This window comes from Parus major, chromosome 4A, assembly GCF_001522545.3.
Source record: "Parus major isolate Abel chromosome 4A, Parus_major1.1, whole genome shotgun sequence".
Classification (NCBI taxonomy): domain Eukaryota; kingdom Metazoa; phylum Chordata; class Aves; order Passeriformes; family Paridae; genus Parus; species Parus major.
The window spans coordinates 17230697-17251482 of NC_031772.1; the positions used below are offsets into that span (position 1 = coordinate 17230697).

The following is a 20786-nucleotide window of genomic DNA, read 5'->3' on the forward strand; positions in this document are numbered from 1 at the left end:
GGCGCTTGAGGAGAAGGTAGTGATGTTACAGGTGGGGATAGCGCTAATCCTGTCTGCTCCAGAGGCTTTCTAAAGATGGATCTGGGACATTCAAAATGCCTTTCCCAAGGTTTGGGATGGAATGAAGGGATCTCTCATCCTTTGTTCTGGCTCATATCACCCCCAAAACAGAGCGCTGCCTCATGAGGACTCCAGCAGGGGCAGGGAAGGCGTGTTTTCCTGGGCAGCTCACAGTACTTTTAATTAAAGCATACAGAGGGAAATGGTGGTGCAGAGACACGGAGGAGCAGATCAGTGCAAGGCCTCCTCTCTCAGGAGCTGGAGTTATTTCTGGGCAGCAAAACAAACCAGCAGAGCACAGAACAGGGACAGTGTGACCAGGGGCTGCTGCGGCCTCTTTTCTGTGTCTTCCTGGCCCAAAGGCCACGGATTGGCCCAAAATTGCCTGTCTTGTGATAAATATTTTTGTTGTCTTCTCACACAGTGTATTCTGATAACCTGCATCCTAAACTATGTATTCTGAACCTGTGGCTCTGCAAAGCCTTTGCTCAAGGGCTGTTTTCTCTCACAGCAGAGATCACAAACAGCGCTGATGTTCCTCCTGTGATGCTCTGCCCAGCTGAGTTCATGTTCACATCGGCTTCTCCTGTGTCTTGGGCTAACTTGCAGTGATGGAAGCAGAAGAGGAATAATTAATTCTACCCCAAGGGCTCTGCTGAGCTCTTCCAAGGTTACTGTCATTAAGTGACCAGAAAAACAAAACTCTTTTCCATTAACCTCATCCCCTGACACCAGCTGCTAACCCGAGTCCTTCAGAACCTCACTGCCACTACCTGCACGGGAGCAAAGGCCTTCTCTGCAGTTCATCTTGGTTCTTTTCATTTGAGAAATTAATGCTACCATTAACAACAAGTGACTGACTCCTTGTTATCATCTGCCTAGACTTAATCCTCATAAGGTGGCCTGCTTACCCCTGTACCACTGCTGCTCTGAAAGATGCTGCAGCGAGTGAAAAATCTCCTTTATTTGAAAAGAAGGGTGAAGAAACAAGCTTAATTCATTAAAAGGAGAAGGATTAGCTCACATAAAAGCGCTGTTTAGTACAGCTAAGCCCTCCTCTGAATGGAAAAAATAAGTTTTCCAGCAAAATAGTGCACTGCTGGAAAGGAACTCTGGATTGAAAGAGAGCAGGAATCTCTGCTGTTATTCAGGAGTACAGTGTAAGAGGAATTAAATTACAGAAGGGGAAAAAAAAGGGAAAAAAGCTGGCACTGAAGATCTGGTGGCCTTGTTGTAGGTATTTTAGGAGTTTTACTTTGAATTTAATCTAGTTTGGTACCTGTCCCTGGAGCAGCTCCTCTGGTTTAGTGTTGTGTAAAAGCAACCCAGCTCAAATGCACCAAGACTGCTCAGCAATGTGAACCACGCAGCAAGAAATGGGAAAACTAAGGAGATTCAGCTCAAAAACATTCTCCTCCACCAAACTAACAGACAGATGGAAATGCACCTTTTGCCTTCTATGGATAATAATATTTTCTCTGCGAATAACTCAGAGTGTTTTTACCTGTAACATTTGGAACTGCCCTGTTTTCAAGCCACCTGCATTTGGTAAACTCTCATCTCCCCTGGATCAGTGCAATAAATTGTAAGTATAGCCATGATCAGCTGTAAATACATTAATCTGCATTCTTTTCAGCTTGTATAACTTTTTTTGACTCAGCTGTGTGCTATAGAAGATTTTCTAATTGCCAACACAAACTTGTGCAAGCCTCAGTGGAAAGCTACAAATATCACACAGCTTTCTTGTAAGCTCTCTTGAGGCACTGGATGCAAACCTATGTGGGACCCTGGGAAAATGGCACATGGCTGTATAAATTTATAAAATAAATGCATTTATTTTAGGTGATGCAGTGGTGTGGGCTTCACTAAACTCAGCATCTTAACCAGAGATGCCTTGAGACACGTCTGGTATCAGAGTGATGCCAGTATTTCTGTTAATAGGGAGTTTGTGTTTCTTCTCTCAAGAGCAATTCATTGACTGAAACGATGTCATTTGGTTAATGAAATATAATGAACAACACAAACTGCTATCTAAAAAAGTCATGTAGTTTGAGGGCTTTTTTGCTGGTTGTTAATGATCTTTGTGACTTTGGCATAAGGCTCACGTTGTTGTAGATGTACTTATGGGCAAACTCTGCTGTTATTGAAGCGTTCCACTGATTCCAATACAGCTGTCCCAGAATATCCAGCTGAAGAAAAGGCTCTTTCTGGTCTAAAATCTCCTCAGTGACTTACAAATGTGCCTGTAAAAGCCAAATAAAATCTCTGCTCCTCAGACTGGTACTGCAAAACAGAGAAAATTAGTACCTTTTAGTGCCCTGTAGCAAGCCAAATGCTGATACAAGGTTACCAGATGGTGCACATTAACACTAAAATAGGTATCTTTGAACAAAAAAAGCATAGAATCATAGAACTGCCAATAACTGTTAATTAATGTAATGCACTGCTACTGAAAGAACGTGAAAAAGTAGATCTGTGATATCTGTATAACCAAATATCCTTCTCTGCAACCAGTAAACAAAAGCAAAATACGGACAGACCTGCTCTAGGCTCTTCCAGTTTTAATTTGGTTTCTTATCCATGTGTTTAAAAATGGAGGTAGGCCCAAGGGATTAGTTCTCAGAGCTGAACTGAAACCTAGTGCACTTGACAGTGGCAGAACTGCATCAGAGCTTGTGTTCAGCCATGTGTTTAGGAAATGCAGCACAGCCAGAAAGATTGTCAAAAGATGTCACCATTTGTGGCTGATGCTACATAATAACTTCTGCTGGGGATTAAAGAAAAGAGGGATTGGGAGAGGAGCCTTTGGGAGGAAAGGATTTGGTAAATATGCATTTTAATGGCCTGTGGCAAGTTCCTGCAGACAGAGCCCTCTCTCTGTGTCTCTGTCTCTGTGTCTCTGTCTCCTGAGCCCTCTCCTCTCCCTGCAGGAGATGAGATGAGGCACTTGATGACGAAATGAAGGAAGAGTGCAGTCAGTGTGGCTGATTCTGCGAGTCACAGAGGGATGCTGCCAGAGAGTTACCTCGTGTTTGAACCTCTCCTGCTGAGCTGGAGTGACCTGAGCTCTCTTTGCCCTGAATTGCCGTGCCCTGATGCACTTTAGAGCCCCAGAATCCAGCAGGGAGCTGGGCTGCTGAGTGCCTATCCCTGCTCAGAGTGCTGGTGTGCCACCAGCAGCTGCAGCCTCTCCTGGCTATGGCTCCTCCTCCCTGAGGAATGTTTTACAAGCCTTTTGTAGTCCTAGTTTATCACATATTGTGTGATGTTACCTCCAGGGAACCTTGGCTCCATCCTACACCTGCACAGGCTGGGGCTCACTGAATGGGGACACTTCTGCAGGTGGAACAAACCCAGCACAAAAGTTCAGGACTGTCACAAATCCAGACAAAAAATGAAGTTGCTGAAGTGGCCTCAGTGACTAAGACCCATGGGTCTACCAAAAATGCAATATTATGCATCTTCCCAAAATGCAGAGATTCCCTGGCTGCTTGCTGGAGCTTTTTCCTGAGACTGTGACAACAACACAGGTGTAAATCCAGGATGACTGACACAGGAGTGAACTGAATTATCTCCTCAAGACTGGACAGGAAAACTAGCTGGCATATTCCTGATGGTTGGGGTTTTTTTTCCCCTCATTTGGAAACACAAAATGCTGTTTCTTTGGGCTTTTTCACCTTTCTTCATTATCATTTTAAGAGTTATTCTGTGATAGGAGCAGCTGTTCTGAGTGAAAGTTATTAGGGTTTATTCCTTATTTTTAATGCTGGTTTTAAGCTTTGAAATGAATTTTATTAAAGAGCATGCTTAATCCAGTCTTATAAATTTCTTAACTACTCCAAGAACTTTGGAATGTTGCTGCATCTGAGATATTTTTCATTTTATGGATAAGCTTTCCCCTGAACCCAAACACAAATGAAACAAAGACAGCCCATGGTTATCTGGAAATTTGCAGGCTCTGCCTCCAAGGTAGCCTTTATTTTATTACAGTTACTATTTTTCTAATATTTTTCAGGCATTATTCTGGGAGGAAGAGCTGTCCAGCTTTTTGATTCATTTTTCTTGGTCTCTGTATTATCTATTCTTAGTGGTAACAAGGACAAGATGTGCTAATATAGGTTAATAATCATGCTATCTACAGCCTTTTAGATCATCTTTGTACATAAAACATCCCTTCTTCCTGTAATTTATCACCTTGTGCGGATGAGAGATGTTTCATTAAGTTTAGGTGAGGTAATATCTTGCTAACAGGGCTTGAAGAGGGAGGGCTTTTTCCTTGGGTTGTGCTCATATTCAATCACATTCCTTTAGAAAAATAAAAAAGTTCAATCAGATTGGATCATGAGACAGTGTCAGGGAGAGGAATGAGTTACTGCATCTGGCGCCAGCCCAGCGCTGCCTGATGGTGCACAAAACCCATCCTGATGCTCACAGACCAGGAGGTTCATTATTCCCCATTTTGACTACTAAGCTGTGCTTTTGGCACTGCTGTTTTACCAACCAAGAAGACGCTGTGAGCTTCTGAAAAGACCCCAGAGTCTGCAACAGCAAAGAAATGGCAACCTAGACAGGTGGCAGGGGTTTGTACGAGGGAAAAAAAATAAAAATCTGTGTGGCTGTGATCTTCCTTTATTCCCACTCAGGCAGTGACTTCCTCTGATATTGTCAGTGCTAGGGAGTTGAAAGGCTCTAGGTAATGCTGTGCCCCTGATGCTGCAGAGCCTGGCACTGCCTCATCATCTCCTGCCTGAGGAGTACTTGGAGCACACCAGCCCTCTCTCCCTGCCCTGAATTAAGTACCAACAATTCACATGGCCCTGAGCCTCTCCAGCAGTTTTCCAGCATCCTCCCAAGGCAATGACAGAGCAAAGACCTTGGCTCACAGCGTTCCCTGGCTGCAGCAATTCAGAGACAAGAAATACTGCTCCCAGTCAGCGCCTTTTTGATATTCCAGCACCACAGCCACCAAAGGGCTGCCCCACCAGGCAGTGTTTTGCCATGGGATAGCAAAATACTGCTCCTACAGGGATAAACAAGCCATAAATGTGACTTTGCCAGCCCAGCACAGCTCTGTTCAACAGCCAGGTAAGGGCTGAGGGACTCCTGCTAAGCTGCCCTTCAGTTCCTCACAGATCTTTATAGACCTCAGAGCTTTATTTTGGAGGAGCCTGTAATTTTTTACATTCACTTTTCCCACAGAGAGGAGCTTCCCTTGAAAAAAAAATGTGTTATGACTGTTGGACCGGGAAGAATCTCCCACAAATCTGTATCAGGGAATCTGAACAGCCATGTCAAACCTCTGGCTTGGGGGATTCACACAGACTAGAGGCAAACACGTGTTGGCTGATGCCAGGGGATGCTGTAGTTGGGGCTCAGGAGCAAAGGGAGGTGGGTACAGTAGGCACATTCATGGATGCTGGGTAGATAACATGGTTTTTTGAAACTAAACTCCTCAATCCAGAGGTCTGCAGAGAGCCCAGAAGTTTACTTGTATAGCAGCACAAACAGGATTTTTTTTCCCCTGTAACAGCTCATCCACCCAGCTGAATCCTGAGAACCCATCTCATCTGGCTGAAAATTCACTGTACAGTGTGCCCAGAGCGGGCAAGTGCTAAGAACACTCCTACAGATCAGTAAAGACAATTCTCTGGGAATCATCTTGGGTAATTCCTGACTTCTCACCTGTCTATACATTCAATTACAAGCATGGCATGTTTGTGCACGCTGTGATGCAGTTCTTGGCTTGACCCCCACCAGCATCCTAGGAAATAATCACAGACTTTGTGTTGACCCAGGAGAAGGAGCCTGTGCCACTGTCAGAAATCTGCTATCTGTCACTGCCTTAATCCTGATGCTGCTGGCTGAGTCCAGGAGATGTTTCACCCCAGTTCTTTTTCACCTAGATTTCAGATTATTTGGGGACTGAGGCAATGGGGAGGGAGGAAGGAATTTCACAGTTAAATGTAATCATTAGCTGAAGTGATCTTTGATTTCTCTGTTGTTTAGTTTAATTAGATGGAATTCATTTTGAAGGCAGCCACCAGTGTCAAAGGCATGTTAACCATAACTGTGAATTATTACTGCATCAATAAAAATAATGAAAAGCTTGGGTGCTAATGGAGCCATTAGGCTTTGAAGCTGCTTCTCTGTTTTCAGACATGATCCTTCTTCCTTATTGTGCCTTTCAAATACTTCCACACTGAGAACTTGTAGCCATATTTTTCTTAATTCTATTTTCTTATTTCTATTCTTCAGAACCTCCTCTTGCTCAGAAGTGTTCCTAACCAGGTTCAGACTTTCCTTTTCGCTTTGGACCCCTCCTATCAATGTTGAAATGACTGTCTCGAGTCACACCCTGTTCCCCTCAGGGCTCCACAGAGCTGCCACACAATTCCTTGATACAGATGCCTTCTCCTAAACCTCTCCTCTTTCCAGCTGCCTGCACAATCTGGATTTTATATAGTGAGATTTTTGAGAATTGAACTGTTTCTTTTGACTCAGTCCCATCAGTGGCAGCACAGGGCTGGCAGTGAGACCAGCAGAATCAAGGGCTCTCAGTGGAAAGGGCTAAACTTTACCCTGGTTTCTACACACAGGACAAAACCCCTGTGTGAGTAGGGAAATTAAGCTAAATCACATTGTCTCAAGGAAGTTACTGGATTTGGGCAAGAATAAAGTGGTTTAATGCAGCCTTCATTTTCTGTTTCACAAAAGGCTGTTGATCTGTGGGATCTGAACAAAGATGAAGGTGGATTTTCACTCATCAGCTCACCTAAAAGAGGATTTTTGAGGTCAAGTTTTAGGTTCACTAACACTATCCAAAGCAGCAATCTTCCATCAAACTGATGATTAGCCACTAAGACTGAAAACTTGCCTTTTTTTCTCTCCAGTTTTCACAACCATACCCTTGCAGAGGCTGTAGCTGTAAACTCCTTCTTTTGGAATACATATGGATCACATTGGTTCAGAAGGCCTTTGGACCATGGGAACCATAAATCCTTAGATCCCTTTTTCCCTTTTCATCCTCATTATTGAGGAATTGCATTTGTAGCCCCATCTGTGAAGCAGCTTAATTTGGAGCCATCTGCCAGGAGAGCAGATCGCTAAGTTTGCCAGATACCAGCGAGATGCTCGTACCCTTCCTTGTGTAAACAGCTGATGTCAGCTCTGATTGTTGTGAAGAAAAGCCACCGTGGAGGTGCTCACGAACTGGAGTAATCCAGATGACTGATTACAGCTCCCTAAAGAAGGAAGGAGGGCTGAGCAGGCAGCACAGACCGTGTCCTGCCCTGGCAGGAGGACAGAGTGGTGACGCACCTCCGGGGGGATGCTGCCACCACTCCACACAATTCACCCAAGCAGCTCGCAATAAATGGGCCTCCAAACCCCTCATCTGGAAAAATTTGTACTGATTTCAACAGGTTTCCAAGTGTCAGGAAATACAGCTATTATGGTAAATTGAAGGTGAATCAAATACGGGGGGAAAATGGGAGTTTTCAGACAGGAATTTCCTGCTTTTTGCTAGTGAAGGTTAGGTGCAGTCTCAGCTTGGCTGAAAACATAACCCACTGTATTGATGCTTGTATAGTGTAAAAAACCCAGCTGACAGCACTTTTAAGAAAAAAAAAGCCCAGCAAAATTCAAAGATCAAATAGGTTGAGAGACAGAAGATTTCACAAGGTAGGAGAATTCATTCAACAGGCTTCATATACACATTCTCTTGCTCATACAGTAGTTCTGAATTAAGAAAAAAACAATAATTTAAAGTTCCCAGTTAATTCCAACCCCACAGGACCCAGCCAGATCTCTGTTTTTGCTGTGTGCCTTCTGCCTTGTTTTGCCATTGCATGTACTGGACCTGTCCCATGCACAAAAAAGTTTGAATTTTAACATTTCCATCCCCAAAGATAAAAGCCCAGGCCAAACTCGATACTACATCTGCAGGTGCTAATTTTTGCTATTTCAAGCCTATCCCTGCTCTTTCTGATGCTTATTCAGTGGTTTGTTGTCTTATTTAAATGACACTCATCACTTAGCATGGATTGCCATGCCAAGTACCCCTGTATTACTCCTCTGCCACTGTGCAGTACAACATCAGCCTCTGCACTGCCCAGAAAATCAAACAATAAATATCACAGCCCCAGATCAGGCTCACTTTTATTTCCTGGAAAATGCATGTTTGCTGGCTACAAACCTCTGCAGGAAAAGCCACGCTCGCACACCCCCCTGGTTCCACAAATATTAATTTGTTTTGTCCTTCCTCTTAATATTCATGAATAGGCTGCTTGATTTCCAAACCCTGTCATGAGTTTGGGAGAAAAGCTATGCCATGGTTTAAGTGATCAGCTGTGGGACTGGTCAAGGGGAAATATGGTTTATAAAAAGCTTTGAGGAGTAATTGGAGTAAATTTACGTAACACTTGGAAATTAAAAGTTAACTTGTAAAAATCACAATATTAGGGGAGCTCTTTGGTTACTGAAGAGGAGGATGGGTCATTCAAGCCTGGGTTTTATTCTCTGCTGGGAGTGTAGCACATCAGAACATCTCTGTGCTCTTCCCGTGGTTGCACCATGATGACTTTCTCACTGACCCCAAAATCTCCCAACAGCATCTTTCAAAGCAGCTGTAAGTTTATTAGCATTATCCTGCCTGCAAGTGGTGAAGCCTCCTCCCCAGCTTCACCAGCAGGCTCAAAGCTCAGCACCCAAAACCACGGCTCTGAATTGTCTGGACTGGGCAGCACAGATTTGAGGAGATCTTAAAATAGCCCACAAACCTCGCTTGGAGATAATAAACCTAAAAAGAAACACATCTACTCGAGCACATCACTGCTAATCTCTCCTGTGCTCTGCAGCAGCCTCTGGAGCGAGGTGTTCATGCTCGCAGCTCTCCAGGCTCCACATGGAAACAGAGCAATTTGCTCCTGGCTGCAGCGGGGTTGTTATAGTTACAGCTGTGGCTTACCCCTGCCACCGTCTTCGCAGGAAATGGTGCTTCAACAGCAGCTCTAGCAAAGGTTTGCAGAATAATGACTCATAAAAATTCACTTAATAACAGGATCTGAGCCTCTGAGCCACCCAAGCCCTTCATCCATCCATCCATCCATCCATCCCCCTCCCCTTACATCATCAATGAGACCCTGGTTCTCTGGCAGAGGGAGCACGGCAAAGGTCACTACGTGTGTTTGAAAGGTTTTTAACTTCTGCTCTCTGAAAAGGTCATGGTGCAGGTGGAGAGCAGAGCTCTTCCCCTCGGGCAGCTCTCAGAGCCGGCTCTGGAGCTCTCTGTGGCTGGAGAGTGAAGCTGGTGAGTCTGCAAGGGCCCACGGTTCTCTGCCTTGTTTTGGGCATCTCTTCCCTAACCAGCCCCAGCCGCTGTAACTCCACAAGAGGCTGGAATGAAGCAGCCTGTGGGAGTTGCTGTGGGGATTGTGGCACGCTGATAAGGCTGAAGATACACACCCATGAAATGGATTTATGCTGGATGATGCTGCTCAGCTGCTTTTGAGATGCAAAGACAACAATTAACCGAGCTGACGTGAACAGACGCAAATAGGAACAGCCAGAGAGAGACATCAGGCTTTGGGAGAGAGACAAACAACAACAGGCAGCAGGAAAATGGAACCAACAGGTTCTCCCAGAGCCCAGGTTCAGCTGAATGAACATTAAACACAGGGCAGTTGGAGGATGCTGCTCCTGCACCTCTGCCCAGAGTGCAGCACAGACAGCCAGTCCCTGATGGCAAACACACGAGCCAAGAAGCTCTCCCCACACAGGCTTGACCAGGCAAACTGAACCCTCTGCACATTTAATTAACAGATTACACTAAACCTAATATATAAGAAGTGCAATGACACTGTCTTACAGATTTCACAGCCAGACAGAAACCTTCCTATCAGGTGCGATTTTTTTTTACTACTGGAACAAAAAAGCAGGGTTTCTACATGTTTTAGAACATGTAAGTAGCTGATGAGGACAAAGCCCTGCTAATCTGCTTTATCAGGTGCTTTTTGTGAAAGCAATTAGGTGTGGGGTTCCCAAAGGACCTTCTGAGAAAGGGTCCAGCAAGGAAATTAATGAAGGTATATTGATACTGCTGTGGAATTAGCATCAGGAGCTCGTGTTCAGAAACCCCTCCTGTAACAGCTTTGTGATTTGACAAAATAACCAACTTTGGCCCAGCCTGTCCTATCTCTACACATGAAATAAATGTTCATCAGCAAATAAATGACCATCGCTGCATGAGCAGTCAGTGAAACAGCTGGAAGGGAAGTCCAGTCCTGCAGCCCTCTACCAGCAAACATTTTCTGCAGTCTCCAGAAGAGCCTGAACCCCAGCCAGGGAAGTTAATCCGAGTTTGTTCATAGAATCTTGCACCAAGCCAGTGCTAGTTTAAAATACACTGACGAAATCTGGTCTTGTAACAAACCTTGTAAATAAAGCTGAAGCTGGCACTGCATCTTTTCTCCCCCACACACGCTCTCCAAGTTGTAAACCCTGCAAGCAGATACAATTCTAGCTACAGAAGGAATGCTGGCACAGAGATAACAAAAAATAGAACAGGCCTTCTATGAAATGGATCAGTGAACTAGAGACACTGGAGCTGAATTTCCGCTGTAATATATCAGCCTCATTTCACAGACCTCTGTCTCTGTCCAGTTAAGCCAGCAGAGCTGTGGATTTGAGTGGACACAAGGTTTGGCATTCAGGGGATGTTACAGAAACCCACTTGAATCCCATCACTTGCTTTCCATGACATTTCAGGAGAAACTTGAAACTTGTCATTAGCCTGCTATAATCAGTAGCAATTCCTCATGCCACTGAAAAAAATCTGTTTTCCAGTGCTTTCTGTCCTGCTGAGCTGCTCAAATTCTAGAAGACCAAGATAAAAAAATGGCTCGTTCTTAATGGATAATCTGTATTTTGCTACTTATTGTCAGACTAAAACTCAGTGCTAACATTTCAATTCTTAGGTCAGACAGAGGAGTTTCATTACCTCTCTATTTTTTAAACCACACATTAGAATCACATTGCTACAAGCATGCACAATGCTGCCATTTCTAGATAATAAGCTGAGCACTCTTGAATTCCACCAGGGTTGATCCTTATTGTTAAAATGACTATTGAAAAACTATGTGCTAAGGGGCCCATGCATTGAAAACATTTTCTTCTATGATTGACTGGTACTAATCTTTCACATGCAGAGGGATGTGTTCCCTTCAAAAGGAGGCCTGATATATAAGGATTATCCAAGTTTTGGATGTGAAGTGAATATGCAAAAATTATCAGTGGTCAGCAATTTAAATAAATTATTCTAGTTATTGGCAGTAGTGGTTACAAATGAGAAGAAAAAAAACCCAGAAAATAAAAAAACAGTTGGGGTGGTGCAAAAAGTGACACTTGAAGTGACAGGATTCAGGATTTTCCACAAGATCCTTATGTAACTTAGGGATGGTTTTGCAGCTAAGGATCCTTCCTACAAGTCACTGCTGTAAGTTATGTCCTGCCTCAGCATTTCTGCCCTGGAGCTCTCTGGAGAGGGAGACCAAGAGGATCTGTCTGCACTACGAAGCCAAGGACTGAAACCCAGCAGGCTGCTTGCTTGCTTGCAGTTGTAAATAAGCTTGTGTGCTTTGAGGATTTACTTATGGAAAGCAATTCCACTTAATATCAGCACAACAGCGTGGCAATAGTTCATATTTACAGATTGTAATATAATTTCAGAGAGCCACAAATTCCTTTGGAAAGTGCTCATCTATAAATCAACCTATAAATCAGTGTGTCCACAAACACTGTGAGGCTGGAAAGAACACTGAGTGAAAGAGAAAAAACTGGGTGTTTAAGTCAGGCAGAACATGTTTGCTCAGGCTGGAGAATTACCATCCAAACAGGGATGCTCTGGGCATTTAAAGCCATGGAACAACAGCAAGGACTTGCTCTGAGCAGCAACACTTTCCCTAAGGCTCAAAACTGAACAGGAACACTCAACCAACCTGTTTTTCACCACTGGGCTTCCTGTAATTGAGCAGCAGCTCCACAGCTCCCACCACCTCCTTCCGTATCGCGTAGAGCAGAGCATCCCCCACGTAGACGCTGTGGCTCAGCAGCAGCTCCATGATCTCCAGGTTCTCATTCTCTATGGCTATTAGCAGGGCACTGCGACCCAGAGGATCCATGCAGTTAATGTTGATGTTGTAGTAGATCTCTGCCTCCTGCAAGGCATGTTTCACGCTGGCATAGTCCCCCTTCTCCACAGCACTGAGGTAGGCTTTCTCTTCCGACGAGAGCTCTGCCTCCGCTCGCACGATCTGGAGTGGGATCCGGTCTCGGTACGGGGAGAAGTTGACCTTTTTGTAGTATAGCTGGGCCATGGTTCATAGTGACCAGGCAACCTGTGAGGGAGGAGAACCACGCATCAGTGACAGCACAGCCTCACAGGGGACAAGCTTCCAAAGGGCCATCATGGGAAAAGCTCCCCATCCCTTTTTAAGGTGTTGTATCCTTACCACCCCCCTGAGTAACCCCACCTTAAAGGGCTACCTGGAAGCACAAAGGGGCCACCACGACTCACAATGACAGAAACTCAGTATAATTCTTTATGGGAACTGACAATGGTCAAGTAAGAGATTTTTAGGCTTCAGGCATTAGTTTGAGCCTGTGTGAAACTGAGTCACACAAGGTTCTTGCTCTGGCCTGAGAAATCATAAGGAGGAGTCCAAACAGTCCTTGGAGAAGGAAAACAACCTCTGCAGGTGTTGTTTGGATCTTTGTTGTTTACTTGCAGGAAGCAGTCAAGGGGTGTTGTTCCCAGCTGCCCAGTGATGGTGATGTGTTGGTTTCATGGCCAATGAGATGTTTACCTCTCAGAACTTCTCAAAACTGTCTATAAAACGAGATCTGGAAGAATAAAACTTGTTCTCTTTTGCAACCAAAGCTAAGAGAGCCTGTGTGGTACTTCCCCGTTCCTAATAGAGTGCAACAATTTTTTATCTTGTTTAAACACTGAGCAGTTGGTGTCTTTTGCCTGGTCACAAGTGTGATCTGGATGTGTATGGGTAATCTATCACATACAAATAGGTGCATTTCTCATCTTTGCTTTATTTCCCACTCAAGGTTCTTTTCCATTCCTCCTTTTCCACTACCAAGCCAGGTCCTCTGAACTGTCAGTGATGGGAGCTGCTGATTTACACCCTCCTCTTTACAGTAATAGGTTCATTTTGAACATTTTTGCTGCTGCTTCTCTGCTTCCATCTCTTAAAACAGTCTTTTATTTTCCCTTAGTGTTTACTCTTTGACTAGGTCACCGTTTTATTTTTAAAGCTTGCATGTTTTAAAACATTTTTTCTCACTCTCCTCATTTATAAATAGGACCTAAAGACAGGCTGATGTAGAAAGCTCCCACCCTTCCTCTCCAAAGGCAGCGATGTTGTTTTGTGGTCCAGAAAAATGAGAAATAAACCCTGCCCTGGAACAAGTGCAGCAAACTGAATGAATTGAGGTTCCTTCTCACACCTCAAGGATTCCAGCAGGTGACTGGAGCCACAGGAAACATGGGCTGGGTAGTCACAGGTAAGGAAAAAAGGAACCAGGCTTGTCTCTCTCTGCTTGGCATTGACAAACGACGCCAGGCCAGTGCCAGGGGCCACCAGCAGCTATAACTAATTGGGCAACTTATTCCATCTCCTTGCCCAAAGCTCAACAGCTTCCTGCAGCAAATTAGCCCGAGTTTTGGTCCATTTTAGTGCCCTATCCTGGGGGCAAAGGAGGTGCTGATAAAGGGTAATGAGGAGGAGGCTGCAGAGCAGAGCTGGGGTTCTGCAGGTACCACCCCCGGCGTGCCCGAGGCAGCCGCAGAGCCCGGCTGCATTTCTGCCTTTCCAGAGTGGGTGGATCTGAGCTCCAGCCCAGCTGACACTGCAGAACAGTGGGTGGCTGTAGCAGACAGCAAAGCTGCACCTTCCTGGGGAGCCAGGGATCTGTAGCAGCCGGTTTGGCACCTCGGGGAATGTACTCGCTCAGGATCCCGCTCTCCTCCGAGTGCCAGAGAAGTTTGTGTTTGTTACGTACCCAGAGATGCTGTCACACTGCTCCCGTGTCTCTCTGCACAGGCAGAACCACAGAATCCAGTGGTTCGACCTCAAGACACACAGAAAGGCACTGGAGGCTAAAGGACCCATAATGTGAATAGAAACCATAAATATATTGGCTTATTTTCTACAGGAACATCATTGCCGCTAAAGGTTTTCGAACTTAGGAAGAATCTCAGTGACCCAGAAGCTTCAAGTCACGTAGAACCTGGATTCTGAAAAGCACCAAGGGTCACAGGTCATTCTCAAATCTTGTTTTTGAAAACCTTCTTCCTCTGGGATCCAGCTAATTCCCACTGAAACACTGACAGGAGACAGAAGGATGAGCACAGGTCTGGTAACAACTAAGGACCAAAGTGATCTTTGGGAAAGTAAGGATAAACCCAAATGGGAAGGGAAATATTGTCCTTGTGTGACAGTCTGGCTGATGGGAGCAGGGAACACCAAGCAGTGGGACTGGTGCCAGAGGACAGTAGTCACTGTGTAAAGGTCTCCTGGGGGAATCTGTTGGCTCCAAAAAAATGAGGGATTCTGGCAACAAGTGCAGCTGCTAAAGTGGAATTGGATATTTTTCACTGCTCTTTAGTTTAATTGGACTTTTTGTAGATGGTGAGTAACATTTGCAATGAGTTATAACAAATGTCACCTTATGAAACATCATGCCAGCATTGGATCCCTTTCCTTCCCAACAGTTTTGTAGAAAGAAAAGAAAGCTTCAAGTACCTTAACTCCTCAGTGAGATCTCATCTCCCAGTACAACCCCAGCCCTAGGAAAGCTAATAATGTTAATACCTCAAGCATATAGGAAGCTGCAATAAAACCAAACAGGAAAGACTCACAAAATTAAAGATCTTCCTGAATTCCTCTCATGCCAACACCTGCATTGCCTGACAAACACATGCTGCTGACTGGGTTTGGAAATAATAGCAGGCAGGATTAAAAGAAAATAATAAAAATGTCTTGCCTGGAGTTCATGGGAGATTCAGCAAAACCTTTATCTGCTGAGCTGCCCCTCAGCCAGAGATCCAGCACAATTTACAGACAGACCCTCCAAACCTGACGTCTTTGTCAATCAAAATTATTCAACAAAGCATCAGCCAAGCCTGTGGATGGAATGAATGAGCACAAGATCCCTGCTCTGGCTGCCACCTCTCAGCACCACCAGTCTCCCAGGGACAGCATCTCTTGGTGAAGGAGAAAATTCTGGAAGGCCCTAAACACTTGTGTTTCCCAGACTGGTCCTGTCTCCTGTTTAACAGTTAAAAATAACAAAAATATTGATCAAATCCAGGTAGGAGAAGGGGAAGGCAATGCACAGGTGCTGCCTAGGGAAAAGCAGCAGTGACATTCCTGAAAGGTAGCAAAAATAGGAACACAGCCACACTAAAATTTTGGAATCGGTGCAGAGAGCCTGAAAACACGTGTTTTCCATATGAATTCTCTTCACTGAGAGGCATTTTCTGCTACCTGGGTTACTCTTTGGGGCAAGGAAGACTCTTCCCAGCCTATGCCTGGCTGCAGATGCCTCAGACAATATCCTGGCTAATGCAGTGGTGATATCTGCACCACAAACAGGTGGAGAAAAAAAGAGAATCATAACAAGAGAAATATAACAAACTATTCAAGGCAGCAGGACTCAGCACTCAGTTTGGACTCTATCACCTCTCTTCAGCAGAGACACCCTTCTCCCTGAATTATTAGTCCAGATCTCCAGGTCTTTTCACTCCTGTGGTGCCTGGCACAAGAAATCACAGTTTTAGCCCCTGAAAAGCAGCCATACCTGGTAGGAACATCTGGCCTGGTTTGGGGAAGGAAAGTTTCTGGCCTTTTGCCATGAAAAATTCCATGAGTGGTCGCTACAGGAAGTTTTTAGGGTGTGCTGGAGTTGAGCCATCCCTCAGTTCCCAATTCACATCCCATCCCAGGGGAGCCAGCATGGATGAAATGAGCAGAACTGAAGGGGAGGCAGCCAGAGGTGGGTTACAGCCACGGATCACCAGGGCTATTACCAAACAGGACCCTCCTGGATTTTATTTGCTGTGATCATCACCATGAAGCTGATTCAGAGGTGAAAAAGCACCCTTGAACAGAGGCAGCAGAGATTCTGGGGGTGTGGAATTTAGCTGCCAGCTGATGTGAGCATCTGCCACCCCGAGGAGCTGATCGAACACAGATGTTGGACACGAGACCAAGAGCAAAGAGTTACCTTTCCTGCTTGCTGGGACTCTCTGTCTCACCTGCCAGGCTGGCTGTGCCCTCACACCAACAAAACTCAGCAAAACTCCATGTGTGGCTTTAAATGGCACCTCACCTTCTCGCTCACACCTCAGAAGGGTTTAGGTGTTGGAAAAGCCACCTGCATTTTCCAGTTGTATCAAAGAACTGATCCCTTGCAACACATCTTGCTTCACTGCTTCCCCCCATCCTTCTTGCCAAGGCTGTTTCTTCTTTTTAGTGTTTCAGGGAGAGCATTTTCCTCATTTTGCAATTCTAATCTGGCCTCCAGGTCTGGAAATCACGGCCCGTAACTGCGAAAATGGCCTGACTTTCATCGTGCTCACACACTGCCTGCTCAGTACTATTGATCTTTTTAAAAAAGGTTATAAACCTGAGCTATGAAATAGTCCAGAAGGGCCACTTAGGTAAATAATATTACATGTAGTTAATGGACCAATTGAATTTGTGATTGGATCCTTCTTTTTAGCGCTCTAGATCTTATTTACTAACAATGCCTGGCTGAGCACAGTATGAGGAAATAAAACCGACTTTGTAACATTCTGCAATTCTCTTCCTTCTGCAAAGATACCCTCTTGTTCCAAAAAATTGCTTTTTCCATGGAGTTCAGTGGGAACCAGATTACAGCCCAAAGTCTCACTGCCTCTCATGATGTCTTTCACCACCAGAAGCAGAATTTATTTTCCTGATGCCTTTAAACGTAAAGAGAGCCATGACTGAATAAATGTATGACCTCAGATGTGTTTTAAAATTATAAAATTTCAGTGACCTTCTGGTTCTATGGCTGTGTAAATTCCTTTTAGCTAAAGCCCCATGATCTCAGAAAGTTTATATCCAGCACATAAGTTATATTAAATATATCATTGACTGGAGAAAGTGCTGTCCAAAACTTGCAGGGCTGCAGTACAACACAAAAATGGGAAACTGACAGCTAATAAAAATGGGGATGAGTAATCCACTTTCACTGCCCAACATGGGAAAAAGGAAGAGCACTAATAGCATATGTGATAAAAACACAAGGCTGCAGTGCCCCCTGATTCACAGTGGAGATATGTCCTTAGAAGACACAGAGAAAAATTCTCTATAATATGTTTCTCACTCATCATCACTCCAGGCTTAGTTAAGAACATATAAATTCCCCGGGGTACAGCACAGAACCTTCCAACCCAGCAGTGTTCATAAAGAAACACAACCTCAAAATTCAGATTACAAAGTTTACAGACACCAGGAGAAAATTCCTTTGCAAAATGTCACCATTTGACTCAAGTTCCAACTGCAAATCCCGACTTCCTGGGGAGGGTGACAATTATCAAAGATATATATGTCGGATTTGGAAAGGACAGCTCTTTGGTAGAAGTCTCTTCCGCTGCATAATCAATTGATGAGTCACAACCAACTGCATATGGGGATATATATATGTGTTTTTATATGTGTGCATGTGCTTTTTATACATATATATATATGTGTGTGTGTGTATATATATAAAATATAAGCTCCTTGCTGGAAGCTTCAGCTTTGTCCCCTTGCAAAGCACTGAGGATTCACCTGGCTCATTCTGTTCAAGCTCCCTTTGCAATAAGATGTTGTCTACATCTCCCCTGCCAGGCAGAGCACAGTTCATGGATGGAGAATTTGGGCTGCAGACAGCCTGAGCAGAAATCTCAAATGCTTCGGGCTCCCTCAAGCCTCCTGCATGGCCAGGGATGGGTTCTGTGTGCTTTTGATCCACTCCAGGGATGGTTCCTGTGTACTTTTGATCCACTCCAGGGATGGGTTCTGTGTGCTTTTGATCCACTCCAGGGATTTCACACAGCATTGATGGGGTGTTAACGATGCTAAAATTTCATCTCAGCTCCTCAGCTCAGGAAGGGGGAGAGCAGCCCTGCAATAAAAACCAGCTGCAAACCAGATTTCCCTGCAGAGAGGAGCTCTCCCTGCACCTGGGAGAAGGAAGCAGAGGTGCAGGACCAGCAAATCGAGACACAACTTTGGGAAGAATGACAGAAAAAAGCCTCTGGTGTAGAGCCAAATGCAAACCTCCTCTTTGGGAGACACGGGAGGGGGAAATACTGACCCAGACATGGAATATTTCAGTATTCAACAGAAATCAGGCTGGGCTACTAAAATGATTAAAATTACTTCCTACTGATGGAATGGCTGCAGAACATGCTTTTAGCTACTATTATAATAAAGTATTTACAGTCTGCAGTTCTCCCACTTTTTTTCCACACAGCCATCACGCAGGTGGTAATAAATAAAAACGTACCATTGTGAGGAGATTAAAAAAAAAAAAAGGAATATATTCATAGTATCTTTACAAATACAGGCAGAACATAAAACTCATTTTGTCTGTCTGACGTCACTGCTCTGTCCCCTACTTGTTTGAGATGGGCTAAGTATTCATTTCCTACAAAAAAGAGATGTCGAGTGAAGTGAGAAATACTGTCAAGCACGCTGCCCTGTTGTCTTATCTGCTAATGCAGCACTAATGTAGCATGGCATCATTATCATCCCCAGCCCCTGTGTCCACTGCTTCTGTGCCTGCTGCTTGTGATCTCTGCCTGCTGCACCTATCCAACAAGAGGTTTTGGAGTTTTTATTTTTGCTTGTTCCCATTCTGGCTCATCATTTCTTCAATCAGCAAGATAATCTGGGAGATTGTGTGGAGCATCAGACCTGCCTCAGCCTGGCTGGAAGTGCAAGTGACCCAGGCAGGCAGGAGGGAAGAGTCCAGATGATGGCACAGTGGCCAGAGAGAGGAAAAGGCAGTGGCAGCAAGCTCTGAGCTACCAACAGCGACAGTTCAGGCTCGTTTTCTCATCTGGCAATGAGTGGATTCATCAGTGGCTATCAGCTCCCATTTCTGAACAAGCTCTGCTGGGCTGGTTTCGTTGGCACCTGTGTGAAAATAGAGTCAGCACAAGGAGCATCCATCACCTGCAGCCCTGCTCTGAGCCTCCGGGGTTACTGTGCTGCAGGAACTCCACCTCGGGCTCTGTTCTGGGATTCTTCCCAATTCTGTCATTCAAACCTGACTGGAGGTTCTTGGAAGAGGAGAACTCCTATGCTCAATTCTCAAATGAATGTTTCCCAGTTGCAAAAAAAGGGCTTTTTTAGGCAGCACTACGTTCACCTGCAGCTCCCTTTGGATATGAAAAAGCGCAAAACCCATGAATTCTCTTTCCCTGAGTTAAATTCTAAACCGTGGTAAATACAAAGAGATTAAAAGCCAAATTCATTGCATCTGTGGGACACTGGGACAAGGAATCTGTGCCCCACAGAGAGCAAACACACCTTTATTTCACAGTTGTCTGAACAAAGGGGGCCAAACAGAGAGCTCTGGGTGGGCAAGGAGCAGCCACCCTGCTCCCATGAGGGTGCTGCTTGCTGGAGTCTGAGACTCAGAGTGTGAGCCCTTGGCTCTGATACCTGGCTCTGAGATCCAGGAGAACACTGAATTCCATACAACATGAAATTTAGCAGTGTGTAGATTAAAGTTTTTTAAGTCACTGAGTGAAAAAGTTTAAGTTTAGAGTTCAGTTTAGAAAGCAGAAGGCAAGATGGAGGATTTAGAATGTTGTTTCTTTTCCTTCTTTCTTCTTCATGTTCTTCTTCCAGAGGTTTTTGGATAGAAAATGTCAGAGTGCAGCACACAGGTGATGGGTCATTGGGTCATTAAGAAAAATAATATACGTGTCTATTGTTAATTGGGTAAGAATGAGTATAAAGATAAAAGAACTGAGTAGTTCAGGGCCATTTTGAGCCTTCAGAACCCAAAGTGACCCAAAAGGGCAGGATGAATTGAACTTGTGCAGAAAGTTTGGAGAGATCTGCCAAGTTTTGTGGTAACATCCTAATAAACACGAGAAACAAGATCCTAACGAGCTTTGGAGTTTTATTCCTGACCCAGGAATAGAGAAGAAGACCCAGGAAGAGAACTGAGATAAGTGGGACTCCCTGTGAGGGAATATCCCCAAGGAGCTCAGCTCAGAGAAGCTGAGAAATCCAGGAGTGAAAAGAAGTGTAGAAACAGCACAGCAGCAGAATCAAGAGAGAGAAAAGAAAACAGATTTTAAAAAGTTATACTTCTGGCACTCTGTGGAAAGGGAACAAACATACAGACATTTCCCGCTTCTAAAACCTTCACAGGAGGAAAAGAGATTTTAATTTTTTTTAGGGGCTTCCAGACAGGGGAAGAAAAATCTGAAAAATGCAAATATCTGAAGTAGTTAGAGCAGGTGACTGATTTAAATACAGCACAGCTTGGTGTGGGGAGATTATATCTCCTTCAGCAGCTCCAGACAATGCTGCTCACAGTCCCCTTTCTGGGCAGCTTCCTCATCAGGTTGGATCCTGCCTAGCTCAGGCACAGCTCAGCACTGTTATAGATACATTTTATATTGT

At 44.6% G+C, this 20786-nt stretch overlaps 1 protein-coding gene across 1 annotated transcript in view; it reads right to left on the reverse strand.

The window, feature by feature from the left end:
• The window catches only part of TRPC5 (transient receptor potential cation channel subfamily C member 5), a 99186-nt gene that overhangs the window by 58427 nt on the left and 19973 nt on the right, over window positions 1-20786 (reverse strand). The window contains exon 2 of the mRNA XM_015626845.2: window positions 12054-12452. Within this exon, the coding sequence (XP_015482331.1) occupies window positions 12054-12431 (378 nt within the window). The 5' untranslated portion in view covers window positions 12432-12452. The remainder of the gene's footprint in view (window positions 1-12053; window positions 12453-20786) is intronic.